General features: G+C 38.7%; 5 protein-coding genes and 1 non-coding gene across 6 annotated transcripts; 5 read left to right on the top strand and 1 right to left on the bottom strand.

Annotated features, from left to right (window-relative positions):
* The first annotated feature begins 624 nt into the window (after positions 1-624).
* On the top strand, positions 625-2165 carry LOC106381800 (metalloendoproteinase 3-MMP). The gene has a single exon (XM_013821732.3). It carries the CDS (start codon positions 935-937, stop codon positions 2084-2086), a length of 1152 nt encoding a protein of 383 aa, XP_013677186.1. The 5' UTR covers positions 625-934; the 3' UTR covers positions 2087-2165.
* An 8119-nt stretch (positions 2166-10284) lies between these two features.
* On the top strand, positions 10285-12040 carry LOC106364795 (protein JINGUBANG). Its single transcript, XM_013804300.3, has one exon. The coding sequence runs from the start codon at positions 10709-10711 to the stop codon at positions 11939-11941; it is 1233 nt and encodes a 410-aa protein (XP_013659754.2). The 5' UTR covers positions 10285-10708; the 3' UTR covers positions 11942-12040.
* A 4029-nt stretch (positions 12041-16069) lies between these two features.
* LOC106367593 (chaperone protein dnaJ 16) lies at positions 16070-19012 on the top strand. Its single transcript, XM_013807401.3, has 10 exons — positions 16070-16468; positions 16746-16869; positions 17049-17131; positions 17253-17364; positions 17457-17561; positions 17653-17703; positions 17859-17948; positions 18018-18126; positions 18236-18438; positions 18564-19012. Exons 1-10 carry the CDS (start codon positions 16347-16349, stop codon positions 18867-18869), a joined length of 1305 nt encoding a protein of 434 aa, XP_013662855.3. The 5' UTR covers positions 16070-16346; the 3' UTR covers positions 18870-19012.
* A 71-nt stretch (positions 19013-19083) lies between these two features.
* Positions 19084-20780, bottom strand: LOC111202982 (peroxidase 6-like). The gene has a single exon (XM_022696341.2). The coding sequence runs from the start codon at positions 20312-20314 to the stop codon at positions 19319-19321; it is 996 nt and encodes a 331-aa protein (XP_022552062.2). The 5' UTR covers positions 20315-20780; the 3' UTR covers positions 19084-19318.
* A 1084-nt stretch (positions 20781-21864) lies between these two features.
* On the top strand, positions 21865-23643 carry LOC111202980 (UDP-glycosyltransferase 74B1). The gene is made up of 2 exons (XM_022696339.2): positions 21865-22625; positions 22799-23643. Exons 1-2 carry the CDS (start codon positions 21957-21959, stop codon positions 23528-23530), a joined length of 1401 nt encoding a protein of 466 aa, XP_022552060.2. The 5' UTR covers positions 21865-21956; the 3' UTR covers positions 23531-23643.
* Positions 23644-23962: 319 nt separating this feature from the next.
* On the top strand, positions 23963-24078 carry LOC125588141. Its single transcript, XR_007324535.1, has one exon. It is a non-coding gene; the product is annotated as a U5 spliceosomal RNA (small nuclear RNA).
* Positions 24079-24112: the final 34 nt, after the last annotated feature.

Raw genomic sequence — 24112 nt, 5'->3', positions numbered from 1 at the left:
TTATATTCCACAGAGAAGATAAGACATGCTCATTGTCCTAAAAGATTGTCCTAAAAGATTGTCCATGTTCTTATTTATCAAAAGACTGTGCGACGATGGAAGTCCGCCCCCCCCCCCCCCCCAACAGAACCTTATGTCAACTCCTGAGATGCATATTAAAATCAGACGGTGAACTAACTACTACAAGGTGGAAATAATGTTTGCGCTAACATCAAATATTGGAAAGTATAAGAGATTGCATATGATTATAAGGTCTCTCAAAATTAATAAATTAGTAATTTCATCTTCATATATAAAGATTAAATTTGATTTTCCAAATAACAATACTTCTTGAAAGTAAATTTTCAATTCTTGGATTTTCGAGTATTAATTGGATATTCAAAAATATGCTGTATAATATCTAGACATCGGTCCATTCTCTCGCTCAAGACCCAATCATATGTTACAGACATCGGTCAATGCAAAAATATATGTCGGACGTACTGCATAGATTGCATAACAAATCATCTCATTTCACGTGTAAGGTGGAGATTGTACGTTGATTTTTCAGACCAATAAGCAAATATCTCATGAATGTTTCAGAATTCAACTATTAATATATCCAGAAAACGACACCATTTAGTAGCAGCCTCTTGTTGGTCTTTTATTTCTTCATATTAGACCTTTGACCGTGCCGAAGACCGAGGAAGTTTCTATTTGAATAATTCAGCCTTTTCAGCCAAGAAAATTCGCCAAACGCAAATAATGCCTAAGCTTTCACCAAATCAAAGTAGCAAAATCCTCCTATGATCTTCTTTTAAAAACTATTACAATTCATGCTTCTAAGATTCTACACGTTTTAGCTTATATATTTCTCCTTTAATTTCTCTAATCTAAATAAATACCAACATTACAAATTTTGTTTTTTTTTGATAAGTAATACCAACGTTATACAATGATAAGGTTTTGCGTTTTCGGCGCTTTCTTGTTGTTCCTAGTTGCTTCTCCCGTTTCCGCCGGTTTCTACCCCAACGCCTCAGCTATTCCACCTGATCTCCGCCGTAACGCCACCGAAAACGCATGGAACGCATTCTTGAATTTCACCGGCTGCCATGCTGGCATGAAAGTCGATGGCCTTTACAAGATTAAACAATACTTCCAACATTTCGGTTACATCCCCCAAACTCTCCCCGGAAACTTCTCCGACGACTTCGACGATATCCTCAAGAACGCCGTCGAGATGTACCAAAGAAACTTCAAGCTAAACATCACCGGAGAACTCGACGAGCTCACTCTTCAACACGTCGTGATCCCACGCTGCGGCGTTCCCGACGTCGTCAACGGCACCTCGACTATGCTTAACGGCGGGAGAAGGAGGACCTACGAGGTCTCCTTTTCGGGGAGGAGCCAACGTTTCCACGCGGTCAAACGCTACTCTTTCTTCCCCGGAGAGCCGCGGTGGCCGGAGCGCCGGAGAAACCTAACCTACGCGTTCGAGCCACAAAACAATTTGGCGGAGGAGGTCAAGAGCGTGTTCTCACGCGCGTTCGTTCGCTGGGCCGAGGTGATTCCGCTGACTTTCAGGCGCGTTGAAAGCTTCTCAACCTCCGACATCAGCATCGGATTCTACACCGGCGAACACGGCGACCGTGAACCGTTCGACGGCTTCATGGGAACGTTGGCGCATGCGTTCTCGCCGCCGACCGGACATTTCCACCTTGACGGCGCCGAGAATTGGATAGTCTCCGGCGAAGGCGGCGACGGGTTTCTCACGGAGAGGGCGGCTGTCGATCTTGAATCGGTGGCTGTTCATGAGATAGGACATCTTCTAGGGTTAGGACATTCCTCGGTTCAAGACTCTATCATGTTTCCGACCATCTCCACAGGGAGGCGTAAGGTTGATTTGCATAGCGATGACGTGGAAGGTGTTCAGTATTTGTATGGTTCGAATCCTAACTTCAACGGGTCTAGAACTCCAACACCGGCCACTGAACAACGAGACACTGGCAGTGGCAACTCCGGTGCTGCTGGGAGGATCGACGGTTCTAGTTCGGTTTTGACTAGTCTATTGATGTCGACCGTTGGATTGTTGATGTACATTCTGTAGATAATTAATCTCTTACATGATTTGACTAGATAATTAGTTTGTGTATTCTGATACGATTTATTATTTTTGTTTATATATATATATATATATATATATATATATATATATATATATATATATATTATCTCTTACTTAAAGATTGGTTCTTCATTCATGCACTGTTTCTATTTTTATACATTGTTTTGATACTAATTAAGAAAGATTAAGATGATTTTTATGAATTAATATTGTAGTTCTCACCACTAATCATGATCATAAAAAAGAACAAAAGGAGTACTTGTAACTTGTGTATTGTTAATATATGAACTATGAAGTATTTAGTGAACCGTCCGTAATATTCAATATATCGTATGAGAAAGTATTAGAGGATATATACGAATATGTTAATATACATTCGGATATATTCAAATATGTTAATATTCCTGTAATCTAGATATGCATATCTTCGGATATTAGGAAACGTTGTATGTATATATACTTTGGTCTTTCGACCTTGATCAATACAAGAAAACCATTACCCTATTCTAGGTTTCTTGACATGGTATCAGAGCTCTAAACAAGCCAAAATTTTCTTTTTCTGAGTATCCATTACATCTTTCGTTACCTTCTTCTTAAAATTACTATCATGGGAAGCAAAGACGGCGACGATACGACACAAGAATCAGGCGTGAAGAACTCGGAGTCTTCACAGAACCGTGTTGAGATTAAACGCAGGACCATATCACCTTATGATCTATCTTCCAGTGATAATCCGGGATCCGTTATTTCTCAACCGTTACTTAAAGGACCTAACTACAATGAGTGGTCTACGAATCTACGCATGGCACTTAAGGCACGGAAAAAGTTTGGCTTCGTTGATGGTTCTATCCCACAGCCACCTCAAGACTCTCATGACTTTGATGATTGGTGGACCAACAACGCTCTTATCCTATCTTGGATTAAGCTTACAATTAACGAGTCTGTTCGCTCTAATCTCTCTCATCTTGAGATTGCTAGTGATTATTGGGAACATATTCGTCGGAGGTACTCCGTTAACAATGGCCAAAGAGTTCAACGTATCAAAGCTGAGCTCGCCACTTGCAGACAGCATGGACTATCGATCGAACAGTACTATGGCAAACTTATGCAACTTTGGACCTCTCTTGCAGAGCACCGCATCACTAAAAACTGTGGCTGCCCTATTGGTGAGAACTTGGAGAAAGAAAGAGAGGAAGACCGTCTTCACGAGTTTCTCAAAGGTCTCGATGAATCTCTTCATGGATCAGTCAAGTCTAATCTCTTGTCACGAGACCCATTACCTTCTCTGGATGTCGCATACAGTGCTCTCTTACAAGATGAAGACTCTAAACACACTACTCGGGTCTTAGACGAACAAACCGATCATATGTCTCACGCAGTTAGAACAACCTCTGTTCCTGCGACCTCTTCTGGAACTTCTCTGTCTCGTGAAGAGAGAATGAAACTCCATTGTAAAAGCTGTGGACGTAAAGGACATCTTGCCGACAATTGCTTTCGCTCTCTTGGTTATCCTGAATGGTGGGGAGATAGACCTCGTGGACGACTTCCTTCTGGAAACAATGGTGGACGAAGCAACACTACTGCAAATCGCTCCACGACTTCAGAAACTGCACGTGCGCATGCTGTGACACATTCTACTCAGCCACAGCACTCTGCGCATGCTCTTACGCCAGCGGATCGAGTAGGACTTACAGGCCTGACTGAAACCCAGTGGAATACGTTGGTTACAATGCTCAATGATCACAGACCAGCAACCAATACACTTTCTGGTAAGTCTACTATCTCCTCTTGGATTGTTGATTCAGGTGCGACGAACCACATGACCGGTTCACTTACCTCCTTATCTGATATACGGGACACTTTCCCATTACCTGTTAAGCTACCAGATGGTCGTATTACACTTGCAACACAGCAAGGAACAGTTATTCTTAGTCCTTTACTCACGGTTCAGAACGTCTTGTTTGTTGAAGGCCTCCAATGCCATCTGATTTCCGTTTCTCAGTTGACTAGACAGAAAAGATGTTTGTTTCAGATCACTGACAAAATTGGATTGATACAGGACCGCATTTCCAAGATTCTGATTGGAGTGGCTGAAGAGTCAGGCGGGCTGTATTTTCTACGAGGGATGGAGTTTGCAGGCGCAATGCATCAGGAGAAACCAGTGACTTCAGATGTTTGGCACCAGAGATTCGGACATCCCTCCTTTAGAGCTTTGGATTTTTTACCTATTTCTTTACCTACGAATAGTATGATTCAAAATAAGCCCTGTGAGATTTGTATAAGGGCAAAGCAAACTCGCTGTTCTTTTCCAACCAGCATTAATAATACTACATCTATATTTGAGATGGTGCATTGTGATTTATGGGGACCTTACCGCACTACTTCTCGTTCTGGTTCACGATATTTTCTGACCTTAGTTGATGACTACTCTCGTAGTGTCTGGCTTTACCTATTACCTACTAAGCAACGTGTTTCTCAAACACTACAGAACTTCATTACTATGGTTCAAGTTCAGTTTGATACACGCATTCACAAGATCCGTAGCGACAACGGAACCGAATTTATGTGCTTATCGACATATTTACAAGAGCATGGTATACTACATGAAACCTCATGCGTGGGCACTCCACAACAAAATGGTAGAGCAGAACGAAAACATAGACATATTCTCAATGTTGCACGCGCACTCAGGTTTCAGGCTTCTCTCCCTATTGAGTTTTGGGGAGAATGTATTTTGACTGCAGCATACCTTATTAATCGCACTCCAACTGCTGTGCTTCGCGGCAAAACTCCTTTTGAAATGCTTTACAAAAGACCCCCACCGATATCTCATCTACGAATCTTTGGTTGCACTGCTTACGCGCATAATCAGAACCATAGAGGAGACAAATTTGCTTCTCGAAGTATTAAAGGAGTATTTCTTGGATATCCCTCTGGCCAAAAGGGTTGGCGCATATTTGATCCTGACACAAAGAAAATTTTTACCACTCGAGATGTGGTCTTCTGTGAATCAGATTTCCCGTATGCTAATGGCTCCTTACTCTCTGAGTCATCTGAGCCAGTCATGATCTTACCTGCCTCTCCGGCCCTTATTTCTCCATTGCATTCCACTTCGCGCGAACCTGAAACAGAACAACGTGCTACTTACGACACTGCCGAAACAGAACAGCTCGCGTCCTCTAACTTACCTACAGAAACTGCTCCTTCTTCATCGACAGATTCAGATACAGCAGAGGTCTTAACACCTGCAACTGTCGAAACAGAACAGTTCGCTCCCCTACCCGATATTCATATCAATACTGAGCAACCGTCTGACACAGATAACGATCAGACTACTACGGCAATAGAGCCATTACCTACGCCTACAGAAGTACCATCTGTGGCAGATTTGCAATCTCCTCCTACTTCCCCGATACAAGAGCTTGGGCGTGGTCTAAGAGCAAAGAACATACCAGCTAAGCTACAAGACTACGTCTTACAAACCATCACACCGTTTGTGTCTCGTTCTTCAGAGGTTCCTTACGGACTTGAATTCTATGTTGATTATTCACGTTTTTCTGAAAGCCATCGTCACTTTCTCGCGGCTATCACATCGTTGAAAGAACCTACCTCCTATCGTCAAGCAATATTAGATGAGATTTGGCGCAACTCGATTAAGAATGAATATGTGGCTCTTGAGGAGAATGGTACTTGGGTTGTTGTTGACTTACCTCCTGATAAACATGCTCTCAGCTGCAAATGGGTTTTTAAATACAAATTTCGAGCAGATGGGACTTTAGAACGTCCTAAATCACGGTTGGTTGTTTGTGGAAATAGCCAGGTTGAGGGCGAGGATTATGAAGAAACTTTTGCGCCTGTTGCCAAGATGACGACAGTTCGAACTTTCCTTCAAATCGCAGCATCTCGTAACTGGGAGGTTCATCAAATGGACGTCCATAATGCGTTTCTTCACGGTGATCTAAAAGAAGAAGTCTACATGCGTCCTCCACCAGGGTTCAAAGGTTCTGATAAAAACAAGGTCTGTCTCTTGAAAAAGTCACTTTATGGTTTAAAACAGGCTCCTCGATGCTGGTTCGAGAAACTTTCTTCTTCGTTAGTGTCCTACGGTTTTACACAGTCGCTATCAGATTACTCTCTGTTCATCATGGAACGAGGTGCAGAGTATACTCAGGTTCTTATTTACGTGGACGATCTTGTTGTATCAGCGAGTTCTTCATCCCTCTTGGCATCATTTAAAGCATATATGAATCGATGCTTTCATATGAAGGATCTGGGTATTTCCAAATATTTTCTCGGTCTGGAACTGGCGCGTAGTCCTCTTGGAATTTATCTTTGTCAAAGAAAGTATGCTCTTGGCATTATCGGAGAAACCGGTCTTCTAGCTGCTAAACCAGTCGGGTTTCCGGTGGAACAGAACCAAACTCTTGCTCTTGACAAAGGCCCGGACTTTGCTGATGTCGCTGCCTATAGAAGACTTATTGGACGAATTATTTATCTTGCCGTTACACGTCCAGACCTTGCTTACTCGGTTCATCTGCTTGCTCAGTTCATGCAGAAGCCTAAACTTGCTCACTGGAATGCCGCTTTACGAGTTGTGAGGTATTTAAAAGGGAATCCAGGCCAGGGTATTCTCCTTCGAGCTAACACCGATCTCAAGTTATCTGTTTGGTGTGATTCGGATTGGTCAGGTTGTAGAACTACACGTCGCTCTCTCACCGGATGGTTTATCACTCTTGGCGGCTCACCCATCTCCTGGAAAACACAGAAACAAGACTGTGTGTCTCGCTCGAGTTGTGAAGCTGAATATCGAGCTATGTCGTCCACTGTTCAGGAGGTTCTCTGGATACGCAATCTTCTAAGAACATTTGGCATTACTTTTACTTCTCCGATTCCTCTGCATTGCGATAGCAAGTCGGCGATTTACTTGGCTGCTAACCCGGTCTTTCATGAGCGTACGAAGCACGTTGAGAACGATTGTCACTTTATCCGAGATGAGATTGTCAAAGGTGTTATTGCCACCAAACATGTTTCTACTCATTCTCAACTTGCGGACATCTTCACAAAGCCACTTGGAAGGAAAGGTTTTGATGAGTTTCTTCCCAAGTTGGGAGTTCTTGATCTTCACTCTCCAACTTGAGGGGGGGTATTAGAGGATATATACGAATATGTTAATATACATTCGGATATATTCAAATATGTTAATATTCCTGTAATCTAGATATGCATATCTTCGGATATTAGGAAACGTTGTATGTATATATACTTTGGTCTTTCGACCTTGATCAATACAAGAAAACCATTACCCTATTCTAGGTTTCTTGACAGAAAGTGATCAAGACAAGAAGAGAGGAACATGAAAATGATAGCTACTACAACAACTAAAAACTAAAATACAGATTCAAACGAAGTAACTATTAGTTTTTCTGATTTGGTTATTTATTTATGAAAGACGGAAGAAAAAAGACTATGATCAATACAAATTAAAATATTGGTTCACATATTCCCCGTTAATCTGACCATTCTGTATCTTAAAAGTTCAGACTATTTAATTGTTTTTAGCTGTAAAGTTCAAACTATTAATTTAACTTAATTACTTGAATTGCTTAAAGTTGAGAACAAGTCGAAGATGGTAATCACTAACGAAAAATAATAATTTTATCTCAACTTTTGGAAGCATCGGGTTTGATCACCCAACTCAAGTAATACCATTAAATAATCTTAGTAGAAATTAGAAGAAAAATACAATGATAACAAAAAGTGAAGTTAGGAACAAAAGATATATTAATTTAACACAAAAACATCATTAAGCTATCACATTAACGACACATGGTTCATAAGTCCCCCCACCCTACGCTACCCTAAGCCTTTTTATTTTAGTTATCTTTAACCTTTCTATATAATTCCCCATTAACACCATTTATTAATGTTTATAGTTACATCAAATACTATATTATAATAGATGAATTTTTGCTCACTTTTCAGCGCGCCACGTCAGCGTTTTGTAGACCCCATTTTTAAAAAGTGTGAAAAAATATCAAGTGTATGGCTCGAACCCGGATTATTGAGATATAAACACCAACAATTATACCACTAAGCTAAATGATACTTTGTACATTGATGGTCGAACCTAATATATATTTATGAAGGTCGGAAGCTCTTGCTTCTTCGGCTTCCTCTGAGGGTCGGACCTACAAATGCATTATGGGTTTCATTTTTAAATGAGATTCATCACGTTATATGAAAAAAAGTTCAAGTTTGCAACAATTATAGTTTTCTCATATTGTAAACTGTTGTCGTTTAACATGAGTTTGGGTTCTTTTCATCACTGTCTCAAACAAGACTGAGTTACAGAGTTGCGCCATGTGTGTTCGTAATCTATTTTTTCATCGGTGAACTCTTCATGTCCACATCTTAAATCGCTTGATCATAAATATTCCTGATTTGTAGCCCCTATATAAACCCTATATATATGATTCTCATCTTTGATGAACCCAATCTGCATCTCCACAAAACTCATTGATTCCTCTTAGATTTAACCAACTTCTAGAAATGTTTCTCTCTGCCTCTCCAATTCGTCAAACCGGCGTCTCGGCGTCCGTCACTCAACCTTTGAATCTCTCCGTCTTGGTCGTAGTAGTCAGAGCATAGCCTCTGGCTTCCTCGCTTCTGGGATTCCCTGAACTTCAAGAAAGACATGGAGTTTGTGGGAATCACGGTTCTCTTCCTTGATGAAAAGGTAAGTTAATCTTCGATCTATAACACTTATTTAACATAATTGTTTTAATTTATTTCATGATTCTTTGTTGAATAATATTATTTGCAGATTCCGTGATTCATGGGTTTACTCCCGTTGGACGTGGTAATCATTACATGTCATCTTTGAAAGTTGGTTCGATTGTGAAAGTCGATCGTTTTGAGGTTTCTAGGTGCTCAAGCATGTATAAGATAATTGATCATACATTCCTCATTCGTTTCATCTCACTAACCATTATTGATGAAGTCATCACGGGTGCTCCTGAGATCAATCTTCAGTCAAGATTAGACTGTTCTCCAAGTGATTGCGAACACAAACCTAGAACTCCTAGGTATATTATCATATGGCATCTGGGTTTATATTATGTTTTGATATCATAACTGATATTTAAACTCACAGATGTGGTTGGGCAAATCCGTTCTGTCCAGGGCTCTGGCCTCACCAAAGAAACAACTCGAGTCGTTATCTGTCTCCTCATTGATCCGTAAGAAAACATCAACACATAATTTCCTTTATATTACTGTCTATATTGTGCTAACATCAATAATCAAAAATATTTCATACTCAAGATTTGTGGTCGTCTATTTATCTTCCTTACTTATCAATCTAATTTTACACAAATCTTTATTTTATTGTTTAAAAGAAACCACAATAACCCAAACAATCAAAACACCAAAAACTAGAATCCCAAAAAAGACGAATCATTAATGATCACCTCTCTTTTTGTCTAATCTTACAAATAAACTTCAAAACAAATATACCAAACCAATCACTCAACTAAAACTCAACGACACATACATTGAGTCAGCTAAACAAATATAAACTACACAGCCAAATATTTAACAATTTACAAACTTACTTTCATAGATGCTTACGAAGAAGACGAAGACGACAACCAAGATCACTGAAATTACCTAAACAAAAAAGCAGAGTAAGTTACAAACTCTGATAAATACAACTAACAATGATTTTTGTTTACATATTACCCATCAAATAAAAGAGAAACAAACACAGCCACACCAGGAGATACAAGAGACAATCCCAACAGACACAAAGGCGGCAACAACATCTCCACCTGCTCACTCCTCTTATCTTATAAAAATAGCTTATATGCTCAATGTCAACATGCCAAAGCTATTGTCTTCTTATGAGAAATACATATATTCGTTTAAAACCCATTAAGACCCAAATACTAATTGTCATTCATTTTATAGTTATTTCTACAAGTTTTCATATATTTGTTTTAAAGGTCCGGTAAAAACAAAAAGTTTAAAAGTAAAAAACATATAACCAACATAATAAGAATATAAAAAAATATTACTTAATACACACAACTTACACAACTAAACTGGAGAAAAAAATATTCAGAAACAAAAGGTACTCTCAACAACTTTCATATAATTTATGTAATCTCAACAGTACAAGTAACAAATTAAAAAGACAAACAAACAATAAGTCTCAGTGACACAGCAAGCAACAACACGAACTATATCAATCACATTACTAACACAATTTAGTCCTTCATGAGTGAAGAACAGTGCATACACAGTACATCATCACAACTCTAACCCTATAACAATAAAAAACTTAAAAAACTTAAAAAACAATGATCAAACCAAAACGCAAAATTCACAGATACAATAACCCTAACAAATATTGAGATGAAACAAAAAATATGTCTACAGCTCCGCGCAAACGCTAAGGCAATGCCCCTAGTAGTATATTAATATTCCCAAATCCTCCCTACCTTGGGATACGTTTCGTCGTATAAAGCAAAGCATATCAAACGATCATTCCCGACAAACAACAAAACAAACAAAGCAAAGCTCTACAGCTAAGTCAACATAACAATGAGTTTCTTCCCATGTTCTTGTCCTCTGTCTTGCAATAAAACAAGATCAGAATGTCAAAAGAAATCTACTCATCACCAATCAGAACCATCCACGTCGGTATCACTTCTGTCTCAACCAAGTCTCCCACTAGTTCCTTCTCTTTCTTCTCCGCTGCAAAGCTCCACCGTCGAGCACCAGTGCCTAGCCACTCTCACAGATCACTCCTCGTACGTCTCTTCTCTCGCCCTCTCTCGGAAATCACTCTTCACCGGCTCTTCTAACGGAGACATACGTGTATGGCCTCGTGAACCACCGTTCTCATCCACCGGTAACATAGTTTCCGCCGGGAGCGGAGGGGTTAAATCGTTGGTTATACTTGAAGACAAGCTGATAAGCGCTCATCAGGATCACAAGATTCGTGTATGGAAGACCAACGACGATAGTAATAAGTACAAATGCGTGGCGACTCTTCCGACGATGAACGACCGTTTCACGAGCCTCTTCAGTCAGAAAAGCTACGTGGAAGTCCGCCGCCACAAGAAGTCCACGTGGGTTCACCACGTGGACGCCGTTTCATCTCTGGCCTTGTCACTAGACGGCTCTCTGCTTTACTCTGCTTCGTGGGACAGGAGTTTCAAGATATGGAGAGCATCCGATTTCAAATGCTTGGAGTCTATAGAAAAGGCTCACGACGACGCCATCAACGCCATCGTGGTGTCTAGAGACGGGTTTTGCTACACGGGCTCGGGAGATAAGACGATCAAAGTATGGAACAAGAAAGACAAGAGTCACTCTCTGGTCGCCACTTTAAAGAAACATCTCTCGGCGGTGAACGCTTTGGCCATTAGTGAGGACGGGAAGGTTCTTTACTCAGGAGCGTGTGATAGGTCGATTCTTGTGTGGGAAAGATTAAGCAACGGAGATGATGATGATGATGAAGAGTTACATATGACTGTGGTGGGAGCTTTAAGAGGGCACACGAAAGCGATTATGTGTTTAGCGGTTGCGTGTGATTTGGTGTTGAGTGGATCAGCCGATAAGAGCTTGAGGGTTTGGAGGCGAGGGTTATTGGAGAAAGATGGTTATTCTTGTTTAGCGGTTTTGGAAGGACATACCAAACCTGTTAAGTGTTTGGCTGTCTCGGTTTCTGGTTCCGGTTCGGATTCTAATTCTGATTATTCTTGTATGGTTTATAGTGGGAGTCTTGATCTTTCTGTTAAGGTTTGGAACGTAAGGGTCTCGGCTGTTTAACAGTCTTTGTCATGACCCTTGAGTAGTCTCTCTTACATTTGTCTATATACTTTATGAATTTGTTATATGATAATGGAAATATGTAGGGTTAGTCCTAAACCTAGCACACTATGTTACTATTTACATGGTGCAGTGGAGACATTCATAAGACATCTATCAAAAACATTTATCGGCTACCACTTGGGAGCAACTACGGTCACGGAAAGAAGAAGTTTCTTGGAGTTGAATTATATGGCTCACTTATTTTTCTTTCATTTTCAATAAAGAATCGACTACTCACTGGTGATAGAATGAGAAGCTGAAGATTTAATTAGGACTATGTTTTCTGTGGGAAAAAGGAGGTGAACAAGACCGTTTATTCTGTGTTTACCCTTACACCTACATGGTTTGGGATGGTGTTAATGGCAGGCTGCTTGATCTACACCGGACTGGCAGTTGAACAACTCACCGGTCTCATTGATAAGACCATGCACCGTATAGTTCTCTTTTTTTCAGTTAAAACGCTCAAAATAAATATGAAGGATTGGTAAATGGTTTGAATTCTCCAACTTGTGATGCGTATAATGAGTTATAAGATACATGCTAATGTGAACGTTTTCTTTACCTAGTTTTTAATAACTCTATTCTTTTTTACATGCTATATTTCTCAATTGATTAATAAAAATAATATTGTCATCAAACAAATATAAGACATGATATTTCAGTGTCGATAGTTGACTATGTAGTAAAAATGACCTTCACTGCTTCACACAAAGTTCTTAGAAAAATAGGTTTCAGTATTTCTTTGTTAATGAAGAGTCATAAGAACAAAGAACATGTGTATATATATATTTATAGAGAGAGTTAAGTACAAAAGATGATTACAGAAAAGTATGAACTTTACATTATTTATACAACGTGTGTTGATCATCATGACCATGTGGTCTGGTGAGATTCTGTTTGCTACAATTGACCAAAAACATTGATGAAGGGAGGATGGAACTTTTCATAACGAATCACGTAGTTTTGTCTTCCACTAAGACTGGATTAAAATGTTAGAATATAAATATACAATAATGTAAATGTAAACCAGCGGACTTCGGCTAGTGGTATTTGAGGGGAAAACCCCCAATACAGTACCCACAGTTCGAGTCCCGCTGGTCACCCGGACTAGGATTAAATCCCAAGAATACGTGGAGTGCCGTGGGTCTCGCGGGAATAGTCGGTTGACCACGGTCGCCGGAAACCCGCGGTTAAAAAAAAAAAAAAAATGTAAATGTATATTGTATCACGTGTGAAGTATGGGGATAGAAAACTTATAATTATCCACTAGATTAAATATATTATCGTCACACGCTGTATCTTCTTGGGGGGGGGGGGGGGACGTTTTATTCATCTCACACTACGTAGATGGAGAAAATAAATACATAAACTATATTAACGTGCCAAAACATTTATAAACTGAATTTGAATTGCATACCTAAACTCATAATACATAGATAAAACATGCCTATAGCCGGTTATATGATGATTTGGACTATTTTTTATTTTAAATTTTTATAGTTTAGTCCCTATAATTCTATTTTTTTGTTAATATACCTTAAATAACTTAAATAATCAAATTTATCGTATTTATAATTTTAATTTAAAAAGTACAATTTTAATTTTTTGACCAGATTTTAATTTAAATAATAAATTTAATTATTTATCAGAAATTTCGATAACTATCATATACAAATTATTAGTTAATTTAGTTATCAAAGTATGTTATCTACCTTATTAAAACATGATAATTAATTATAAATAATCTTACTCATATGTAATATTTACAAGAAATACCACTCAATTTATATTTATATAAGATTTTCTTTATAAAATTTTAATCAACATAATTAAAAATACTCTTTAGAAATTTGATTTTACAGTAGAGATCTTTAATAATATTATCCTTACTTAATAAAAAGAAAAGAATGGCTATTTAGCCAAAAATAGTTTCGAACGCAGTATCCCAAGAAAAAAATATCGCACAAAACCACTAGACCATATTACATTATTTTTATTTTGTTACAAAAATAGTATGTAATATTAATAATACACAAAAAGTTTCCAAAACTATTTCCCGATTAATTCTCGTATAATTACCGAATAATTGATTCGGCGCTAGGTTAGGGTCAAGCGCACTCATTATGCCTAGCGCAATTAACATTGATTTTGATAACTACAAACAAAAATTACAAATTTTTAATTTTATTTATGTTATATATATCACGCAAGCACATAATAAGATTTGCAATTAAAATAAACTAAGAAAATATAAAAATTATTTTATAAACTGTAAGAGCTTTAGTGGGATTAAATTAGGCTTTAAATTATGATACTGTTTTTATGTTGTTTTCTATTTATTTTAAAAAAATTGTATCAAATATTTTAATATGAAATAATAATATATATATTTCTATTATTAAATCTATTTTATTTGATAAAAAATATTTTATTTTATATATCACCATATATTAAAATTTATTTCCAATTTTGAAATTATAAATAAGACCAATTTGATGATTTAAATTATTTGAGCCATTTTACAAACAAATAAAATGATAAAAATAAAAGTTAATAATTTAAAAAAATAAATCAATACATTTTAAAATGGATTGACACGTGTCAGTTACAAGATATGTTTTAGCTAATTATTTTGAGTTTAGGTATATAATTCAAATTCTTATTTAGTTTAAGAATATTTTGATACATTAATATTATTTGGGTATATATTTTCTATCGTTTTACTTTTACAGCGGGATATTCAATATGCCGTTTTCCCGCTACTTCCACATTTGCGGTCGCTCTTGATTAAGTGCGCTAGGGAGATTAACGTTCTGGGCCGTTTCGATTCAACTATTGGGCTTTTGTTATTTAAGCCCATGAATAATATGTTTTGAGTATGATGACGATGATACAAACCCATCAACTAGCAACAATCGCAAGCATATGATAGTTTTATTGTGATGACCTTCAGACCAGGGGTCCTAGTCCAGTTCCAATCATTTTCGTAGTAGGAATCCCGATGTTTTGGTTGATAATTATAATGTAGTGCATCTCGATCTCTTGGAGTGAAAGTAACATTTTGAAATTTGAAAATATTGAGTTCCCCAATGTTTCAGTCTAAAATAATCAAAGACGGTAAAGTATATCATTGCTTTAAAAAATTATTGTTACAAAACAATCATAAATATTACCCATAACCCTCGATAAAAGGCCAACAAAAGATTTGGCAAAATCACTAGTTTATTAGAATATGAAACCCAACATGATGATGACCCTCTGATTGTGTTGAATTGTCCTCGTCGTTGTGGTTTCAAATTTATCAGTATTAAATCAATATATTTCATGTGGACCATTTTTGTTATAAAACATATTCCTGAAAAGTTGTACACTGATGCAAGCCAGCAATCACAGTCTTTTTGTGAAGACAGGACAGAAAAAAGAAGAGAAAAAAAAAACTAACAAGTTGATACAGTTTTAAAGGTGGTCTTTCTTAATCCACCAGCTAATTAAATTGGAAAATACTCAAACTAGAGCAGAAACAAATCAAAATATTATATTATCACAGTCAACAACACTGTTACTAAAAACCGCTAATTAATTAGCAAATCTTTTTTATGTTATATTTAAGTGTTGTTTTTTTTGTCAACTATATTTAAGTATTTAACCATAGAAGATTAGACAAATATAATTACAAATAAATATTTCCATATGTCACATCCATTTCTTAGAAAAATCAAAAATCTTACCTGTTGCCGAGTGTATAATCAGACATGTATAAAGAGTTAATTATGGGTGAAATACCTCTTACTAGTTTTAAGTTGTAACAAAACCAAAACAAAACAGAAACAAACATTTGAGGGAAATGATTTTTAAAATAAAGAAGGGTCTAACTCATATGAGTTGGATAATCAATTGATAACTAATCAAGTTTATTTAATTTAATAATAAACCTACCGTCTGGCTCCGCGTGACCGCAAAACGCGCCTCCCAAAAGATGCCAAAACAAGAAATAACCTGCGGCCCCTAACATCCAGCGTTACACGCGCCGCCAAGCAGCGCAGTGTAGTGAAATTCCAGAGAGTTTTTTTCTTTAAAAAAAATCTTCATCTCTCTATTTGCGAACCCCAAACTAACTTATCTCTCTCTCCTCCGGTTTCTCATTTGACAGTTCAGTCTTATCTCTCTGTCTAGGATCCTGCTCAGAGAGAGAGAGAGAGGTGGTTCTCTTCCGGCGTCATTCTAGGGTTCCGTCGCTTTGTTCCAGTTTGAGTTGCAGAGATGAAGGAAGAGTAATCGGATAAGATTTGATTGTCTCCTCCTCCTCCTCCTCCTTTGAGCATCCAGAGATTCTTTCTTTCGTTTTGAAGTGTGGATTCTTAAGATGGCAGCTAATAGATCCAAGTCGGAGAAGCAGCTACGGCGGGACCCTTACGAGGTTCTAGGAGTCTTGAAGAACTCCACGGATCAGGAGATTAAGAGCGCTTATCGGAAACTAGCTCTCAAGTATGCTCTTTTATTGATTCTCTCTCTCTCTCTTTGGTTTGAAGTTTTGAAATTTAGGGTTAGGCTACCCTTGAATTCAATCTATTTAGTCTAAAGGATGAGTCTTTAATTGAATTTATCCGTAAGTCTTGCAGCTAGTTAATGGCTACTTGTTCATCTGTGAATTGCTTTGCTCATATAAGCCTTTATCATTAGGGGAAGACAGATGGTCTGGTTTAGGCTACCTAATTCTCTCTTCTTGATATCCCTGTCAAAATCAATGCTTTGGTTGTTTCAGGTACCATCCTGATAAGACTGCAAATGATCCGGTTGCAGCCGACATGTTTAAGGAGGTCACCTTTTCCTACAACATCTTGTCTGACCCTGAGAAACGCCGTCAGTATGATTCTGCTGGTTTTGAGGTGCGGTTTGCTTCTTGTCTTCAGTGTAATCATAGATATTAGCTTAAGATACGATAGGATTCTTGTCACTAGATATAATTTTGTTCTCTGGGGGCGTTCTTCATGTCTGATATGCTTACTTCCAGCAGCTTATGATTTGCCAGCATGATATTTCAAACTTTGCTAATTGCAAATCACAGGCAGTTGAAGCCGAAGGCCAAGAGCTGGAGCTGGATCTCTCAAGTTTGGGAGCTGTGAATACTGTCTTTGCTGCTTTGTTTAGGTTGGTTTTTTTTTTTTAGTATGGACTTCGCTTCATTCTCTGTGGCCGTTTTTATGTAGCTGGACATAGATTTTATTAAATGCAAGCTGAGAAATGTGTTGTGAAATTTCCAACGAAATAGCAAACTTGGTGTGCCGATTAAAACATCTGTATCTGCAACTATATTGGAGGAGGCTCTTAACGGCAGAGTTTCGGTTGATCCTCTTTTACTTGGACAAGCTGTGACCAAAAAGGTGAGCTAGTGTGGCCGACGCCTGGCTATTATCTCACTTGGTTGTGTATCTCCATTTAAGTGGTCTCATATGTGATATGTTTTTTTTTACAGGTTGAAAAGCAATGTGCACACTTTTATGCTGTCACAGTAACAGAAGAGGAAGTGAGTTCTGGGCTGGTCTGCAGAGTAGAATCATCTAGCAAAAGCAAATTCAAGGTTTGTTCGCCAGAGTCTTTTCCCCTTAAACTGATATGGAAATGCCAAAGTATTTGACAACTAACGCGTGCCTGTGCTTGTGCTTGTGCAGTTACTTTACTTTGATCAAGAAGCCAATAGCGGATTGAGCTTAGCCCTGCAGGTATTTTTTTTACTAATTGAATTGAAAACTTTGTCTTCTATTTGTGCGTTTTCATATATCAATGGAACTAATGCGTTGTTTCATTGTAATAAAATAAGTAATTTGAACTTTGAAGATTTTTCTTCTTCTTATAATCTGAATCACTCATGGTATAGGAGGACAGCAAAAGAACTGGCAAGATAACATCTGCTGGAATGTACTTTCTCGGTTTCCCTGTCTACCGGCTGGATCACACCAACAATTCGGTAGGTTCACTTTGCCACTATGAGTTTTTTTTTTTTTCAATACGTGACTTGATTTTTAATTGGGCTTAGGTGGCTCAAGCAAAGGATCCAGAAACTGCCTTCTTTAAAAAGCTTGATGGATTTCAGCAATGTGAACTTACTGAGCTAAAGGCCGGAACACATGTCTTTGCTGTCTATGGTCAGTTTTCTAGGATTGCAATCTCATTATAAACTCATATCTGTTTGAGCACTTGATTAATCCCAACTAGGTAGTGGTCAACAATGACATTTTTTTTCCTTTTTATCAGGTGATAATTTTTTCAAAAGCGTGAACTACACAATCCAAGTTCTTTGTGCTGCCTCTTTTACTCAAGAAAAAGAAGACCTTAGGTCTGTAGAAGCTCAGATCCTCACTAAAAGGGCAGAGCTTGCAAAGTTTGAGACAGAGTACAGGGAAGTACTTGTGCAGTTCACTGATATGACCAGTAGATACGCTCAGGAAATGCAATCGGTTAGTCTTTATTCATTTGTAAAGTTACTACCCTCAGTGGCATTAAAAAGATGAGAAGATATGTCATGACTTGAGTAAACAAAACCAAATTGTAAAACATTTGATTTTTCATGTGCTTTTCACAGATCGACGAGCTTCTGAAGCAGAGAAATGAAATTCACTCGGCTTACACTACGGCTCCAGTGATAAAGCGGAGCTCGAGCAAGAACAGACTGAACAGGCTGAGAAGGAACTCGTTCAAAAAGGCAGCGGCTGAGGCGCCTGCACCAACTGAACAGGAAGAAGAAGAGGACGAGGAGGAAGAGGAAGAGGAAGAAAGCAGCAAAGAGAGGAACAAGAAACCAAGTCCTTCTGATAAGTCTGAGACACTAAAGAAGAAAAGCAAATGGTACAAATTACATTTGAAATTGGACAAGAAAAAACCTTGTTAGCCTTTCTTTATCATCGTTGCTTTCTTTTCTTAAATACATTTATGTTTTCCTCCCTTTACCTTAGGCATGTTGTATCTGTAAATCATTTGATATTTTCTCCAACTTATCATTCGTATTAATCAACTCTTTATTTTTGACAATTATATTATTTGATCATGTTAATGGTTTGTGCTAATAACATTATATGAATTTCATATGTTATCTTAATTTGCATTAAATAAAATTAGAATTGATAAATCAACATACAAAAAAACAACAAAGGAAAACACACACTCATCGACACGAAAAAGTTTCAAAATAATAGATTTGTCCACCACAATACTGGTGATTGATACAAGTTTCAACCAATAAATGTAACCAACTCAACAATCACTGACCATTGTGGTGATAACTACTAATATAATATGACAGTTTTTCTTAACGTGTTTTAAAGAGGTAACTCTTATAGTTTACCCCCTGTAGTCATTGTACTGGTCGCACCGCCTTCGAACGTCTCCATTTAACTCCGTCTTCACCCTCTGCTCGCTAAACTTCTCCATGGCCTTCGCAAACGCGTCGAAGAACGCCGTTTCGTTCGCCGCGTAAAGATCAACAAACGGACGCGTCCTGTTATCAAACGCAATCGCCTGGTCCGACTCGAGCAGCCCGTACCCGTGCTGCAAGTTCTTGTAATACATGTTGTCGAACTTCCCAGGGGTAAAAACGTCATTAAACGCAGACATCTCCGCGTCCTTGGTGTAGTTCGCGCAGAGCTTCCTCAGCTCCGCTGCGTATTTCGCGTTCATCCCTTCGGGGCAAAAGTCAGCGCTGTGCTCCGCGTTGCTGTTGAAGATGCGGCTCGCGAACTCTTTGCAGTGAGAGAAACCGATCGTGTGCGATCCGACGAGCGCCACCATCTCTTGAACGGTCAAGCCAGCTGATCCGAAGATGGAGATGATGTGGTCCATCGTCATGTTGGGGCGAGCTAGCTTTCCTTCGACGCGGTTCATATCGGAGTCGAGACTGTCTTTGCGACCGTATTTGACGTTGATTCTTGGACCTCCGACCATTTTGACGAGGCTACGCGTTGCTCCCACGAGGATGTCGGAACATGAGACGACGTTGGGGCATTTTAGCTCGAGGGCGGTTTTGATTCGGGTGATTAGGTCGAATGCGTCTCCGGGGAGGGAATGGTTGATGTCGGCGTCGCGTTCTGAGGTTTTACCGGAAGTAGAAGCGACGAGAATGGAGGCGTCGCAGCCGTCAACCATGCAGTCATGGAAAAAGAGACGGAGTGTTCCTGCGGCTGTGGTCGGAGCAGCGATCTGTTTGTCGGTGACGACTTGGACGAGGGTTTGGTCGAAATCAGGGCATGTTTTGCTGTAGTAATCAGATGAGAGATCGGCTTGAAGGAGATATGGAAACGACAGAAGAATAAAAAGACAACGTAACCCACAAGAATTCATCGATGAAGAGGGAATATATAATTTTTAAAAATTATTTGCAAGTTTCCCTTGAATTCAAATTCTCTTGATAGTCGATTTCTCTCTTCTTTAGTTTTGTTTTCTGTTTGTTGTGGTCAGTGTTGTTTTTTCTTTTTAGGTGTTTACTTGTGTCTATTTTGATTGTGAAACGAAGGTTTTTGTTTGGAAAATTAAAGGAAGAGAGAGTTTCAAGGAGAAACAGAAAAACAAACTTTTAACCAAATTGTAAAACTCTTATTTTAGGTCTCCATAATTATTAGAAAAATGGAGGATGTGGTGGCTTCAAACCATGTTATTGCATATTTGCATATCATATTATCATGCATTCAACATTTAAGCAATGGAGCTAGATCTTATACTTGCTTTTTAAACATCTCCTCTTGTACTTGTTTTATAAACATCTTTCTTTTTCTAGATCTAGAAAGCAGGTGGTTCTCGTGGAGGATTGTGTGACTTGTGTCAATACAATGTTGGACCATACAAAAATTACAAATGAAGAATCATTATTCATTTAAACAAGATAGTCTGGCTACTTGATTAGAGCATCCTGAAGTCCAAGTAACTTCTGCCTCCACAAACATCTCACGGATCCAATTATGCACCTCCCTTGTTATAACCAATCAAGGTGTCAGCTAGATTATTAATAAAAATATTATTTAAAAAAAAAAAATCAAAAATAATTGAAAAAAAATGATGCCGCTAACAAAACCCAAACTCTAAACTCTAAATACTAAACCAAAACTCTAAACCCTAAATCCTAAATCCTAAATCCTAAACCCAAACTCTAGATCATAAACCTAAACCATATACCATAAACCCAAATCCTAAACTATAAACCATAAACTCAAACCCTATATCATAAACCTGAATCCTATACCCTAAACCCAAACCGTAAACCCTAAACCCAAAAAGTTTGAATTTGGGTTTAAAGTCTGCAGTTTGGTTTAGAGCGGTTTACGGTCTAGAATTTGGGTTTGGGTTTAGAGTTTACGGTTTGGATTTAGGGTCTAAGATTTGGGTTTACAGTTTGGGTTTAGAGTTTAAAATTTGAGTTTATAGTATAAAGTTTGGGTTTAGGGTTCACTATTTGATTTTAGGGTATAGGGTTTGGGTTTAGTATTTGGAGGTTAGATTTAGATTTTGAGTTTAAAATTTAAGATTTAGGGTTTTGTTAGACATCATTTTTTTTTTCAACTATTTTAAAAATTTTAAATAAAATTTAATATTTTTTATTAATTATCTAGGTGTTATTTTAATTGGTGGTAAGAGATAGTGAATTTAAGCAATGTTTCTTCAGTTAAAAGGTAATTTTTTTAATCAAAATTAACTTAAGCAACCTGATAATCATGCTCTAAATCCTTGTTCGTCTACTTATTATTAGGTTTCCATTTGTATTTATTAATTTTGTTTACATTTTTTTATTGAACCTTTATAACAAAAAAAGCCAAATGTATGGAACTAGCATTAGTTAGGTGACACCAACGCGAAACGTGAACAATGCGTTCGGACATATATAACCCCAACGACTCATTTTTTCTCCGAAGACATCAGAATTACTATTTTTCTTCTTCCTCCTCTTCTGTGTCTTTGTCAACTGCAAACAAAACAGAAACCAAGTTCTGCAATGGCGGAAACAACAACAACAACAACAGCGACCAACTCCAAAGGCCACGTCGTGGTCTTACCTTACCCAGTCCAAGGCCACCTCAACCCAATGGTCCAGTTCGCTAAACGCCTAGTCTCCAAAGGCGTCAAAGTCACAATCGCCACCACCACCTACACCGCCTCCTCCATCTCCACTCCCTCCGTCTCCGTCGAACCAATCTCCGACGGCCACGACTTCATCCCCATAGGCGTCCCCGGCGTCAGCATCGACGCATACTCCGAATCCTTCAAGCTCAACGGCTCCGAAACCTTAACCCGAGTAATCTCCAAATTCAAATCCACAGATTCACCCATCGATTCATTAGTCTACGACTCTTTCCTCCCGTGGGGGCTCGAAGTCGCGAGATCTAACTCCATCTCAGCTGCTGCTTTCTTCACCAACAACCTCACCGTTTGCTCTGTTCTACGCAAATTCGCCTCCGGTGAGTTTCCTCTCCCCGCTGATCCCGCTTCCGCGCCGTATCTCGTCCGTGGCTTGCCGGCTTTGAGCTACGACGAGCTTCCTTCCTTCGTGGGACGTCACTCGTCGAGCCACGCGGAGCACGGGAGAGTTCTTCTGAACCAGTTCCGTAACCACGAAGATGCTGATTGGCTGTTCGTCAACGGTTTCGAAGGGTTAGAGACACAAGTAAGAGAAGTGTTTTAATCAAACACTCAGTTAATAATCTATTTTCTCAGATTATTATTATTATAAAAAGTAATGTATAATTTATCTTTTATGTTCGTTGATGTTTTAATTAAGATTATTTATAAACTAATACATTCATGTTCGCTGATGTTTTGGATTGTGTTTGGTTTCAGGGTTGTGAAGTTGGAGAATCAGAGGCGATGAAGGCGACGTTGATCGGACCTATGATACCATCTGCTTATCTCGACGGCCGAATCAAAGACGATAAAGGCTACGGCTCGAGCCTGATGAAGCCGCTCTCGGAGGAGTGTATGGAGTGGTTAGACACTAAGCTGAGCAAGTCAGTGGTTTTTGTTTCGTTTGGTTCCTTTGGGATCCTCTTTGAGAAGCAACTCGCTGAGGTGGCAAAGGCGTTACAAGAATCCAACTTTAACTTCTTGTGGGTGATCAAAGAAGCTCATATAGCGAAGTTACCAGAAGGGTTTGTGGAAGCTACCAAAGACAGAGCGTTGCTTGTTTCTTGGTGTAACCAGCTTGAGGTTTTAGCTCATGAATCGATAGGTTGCTTTTTGACTCACTGCGGTTGGAACTCGACGTTGGAAGGATTGAGTTTGGGAGTTCCGATGGTTGGTGTGCCTCAGTGGAGTGATCAGATGAATGATGCTAAGTTTGTGGAGGAGGTTTGGAGAGTTGGGTATAGGGCGAAGGAGGAAGCTGGGGGAGGAGTTGTGAAGAGCGATGAGGTGGTGAGGTGTTTGAGAGGAGTGATGGAAGGAGAGAGTAGTGTGGAGATTAGAGAGAGTTCTAAGAAGTGGAAAGATTTGGCTGTGAAGGCGATGAGTGAAGGAGGAAGCTCTGATCGGAGCATTAATGAGTTTGTGGAGAGTTTAGGGAAGAAACATTGAGAGGTAATGAGATTTGTAAATCTTGTGTGTTTGTTGTTGTTGCTCAAGAGCATTGTACGGAGATGATTGTCATTCAGTAATATGAATAAACCAATTGTGATATTTTTTTCCTAGTTCTACTGCACACGATATGTGAAAGAATCTGCTTGTTTAAGTACTTAGACATGTGTATAGTTCTGCAGCAATTGTCACACTGTCTGAAAGAAAGATATAGCAATGATCCATCACGAATTCATTAGATTCTTACAACATCCTTTACCAACGGGGAAACATATATGTTATCGTAATAATACATCGGCCCAGTTTTTACTGCAGCCCACAAGGCCTTTTTGATAAAGGAGCCTTTATACATCCCACATCGGTAAGCTGAGAGGATTTGTGCTGGAGATGTTAGTATAAATAAACTCCACACTCCTCAAGTTGAAACCACGCAGCCATGTGGTGAGCACAAAGCGAACTATTCTTTCGCCTTTTACTAAAGAATACCGTGTGCTCTCCATGCTAAGTGGCATACGCTTATTTTTGGAGGGATCTGCCTTCGGGTGGACCCAGCATTTTTGAGTATAACTTTTTGATCTGATA

Source organism: Brassica napus, chromosome C5 (genome assembly GCF_020379485.1).
Source record: "Brassica napus cultivar Da-Ae chromosome C5, Da-Ae, whole genome shotgun sequence".
Taxonomy (NCBI): domain Eukaryota; kingdom Viridiplantae; phylum Streptophyta; class Magnoliopsida; order Brassicales; family Brassicaceae; genus Brassica; species Brassica napus.
The sequence above is the reverse complement of the archived record's forward strand: the minus strand, read 5'-3'. Positions and strand labels throughout refer to the sequence as shown.

What these genes read in the sequence shown, in the direction of transcription:
- LOC111202982 (XM_022696341.2), bottom strand. Translation starts at nt 20,314, where the DNA reads ATGAATTCTTGTGGGTTACGTTGTCTTTTTATTCTTCTGTCGTTTCCA.
- LOC106367593 (XM_013807401.3), top strand. Translation starts at nt 16,347, where the DNA reads ATGGCAGCTAATAGATCCAAGTCGGAGAAGCAGCTACGGCGGGACCCT. An exon ending in TATCGGAAACTAGCTCTCAA is followed by an intron (nt 16,469 to 16,745) that starts GTATGCTCTTTT and finishes TGGTTGTTTCAG; the next exon opens with GTACCATCCTGATAAGACTG. An exon ending in ATGATTCTGCTGGTTTTGAG is followed by an intron (nt 16,870 to 17,048) that starts GTGCGGTTTGCT and finishes TGCAAATCACAG; the next exon opens with GCAGTTGAAGCCGAAGGCCA.
- LOC106381800 (XM_013821732.3), top strand. Translation starts at nt 935, where the DNA reads ATGATAAGGTTTTGCGTTTTCGGCGCTTTCTTGTTGTTCCTAGTTGCT.
- LOC111202980 (XM_022696339.2), top strand. Translation starts at nt 21,957, where the DNA reads ATGGCGGAAACAACAACAACAACAACAGCGACCAACTCCAAAGGCCAC. An exon ending in TCGAAGGGTTAGAGACACAA is followed by an intron (nt 22,626 to 22,798) that starts GTAAGAGAAGTG and finishes GTTTGGTTTCAG; the next exon opens with GGTTGTGAAGTTGGAGAATC.
- LOC106364795 (XM_013804300.3), top strand. Translation starts at nt 10,709, where the DNA reads ATGAGTTTCTTCCCATGTTCTTGTCCTCTGTCTTGCAATAAAACAAGA.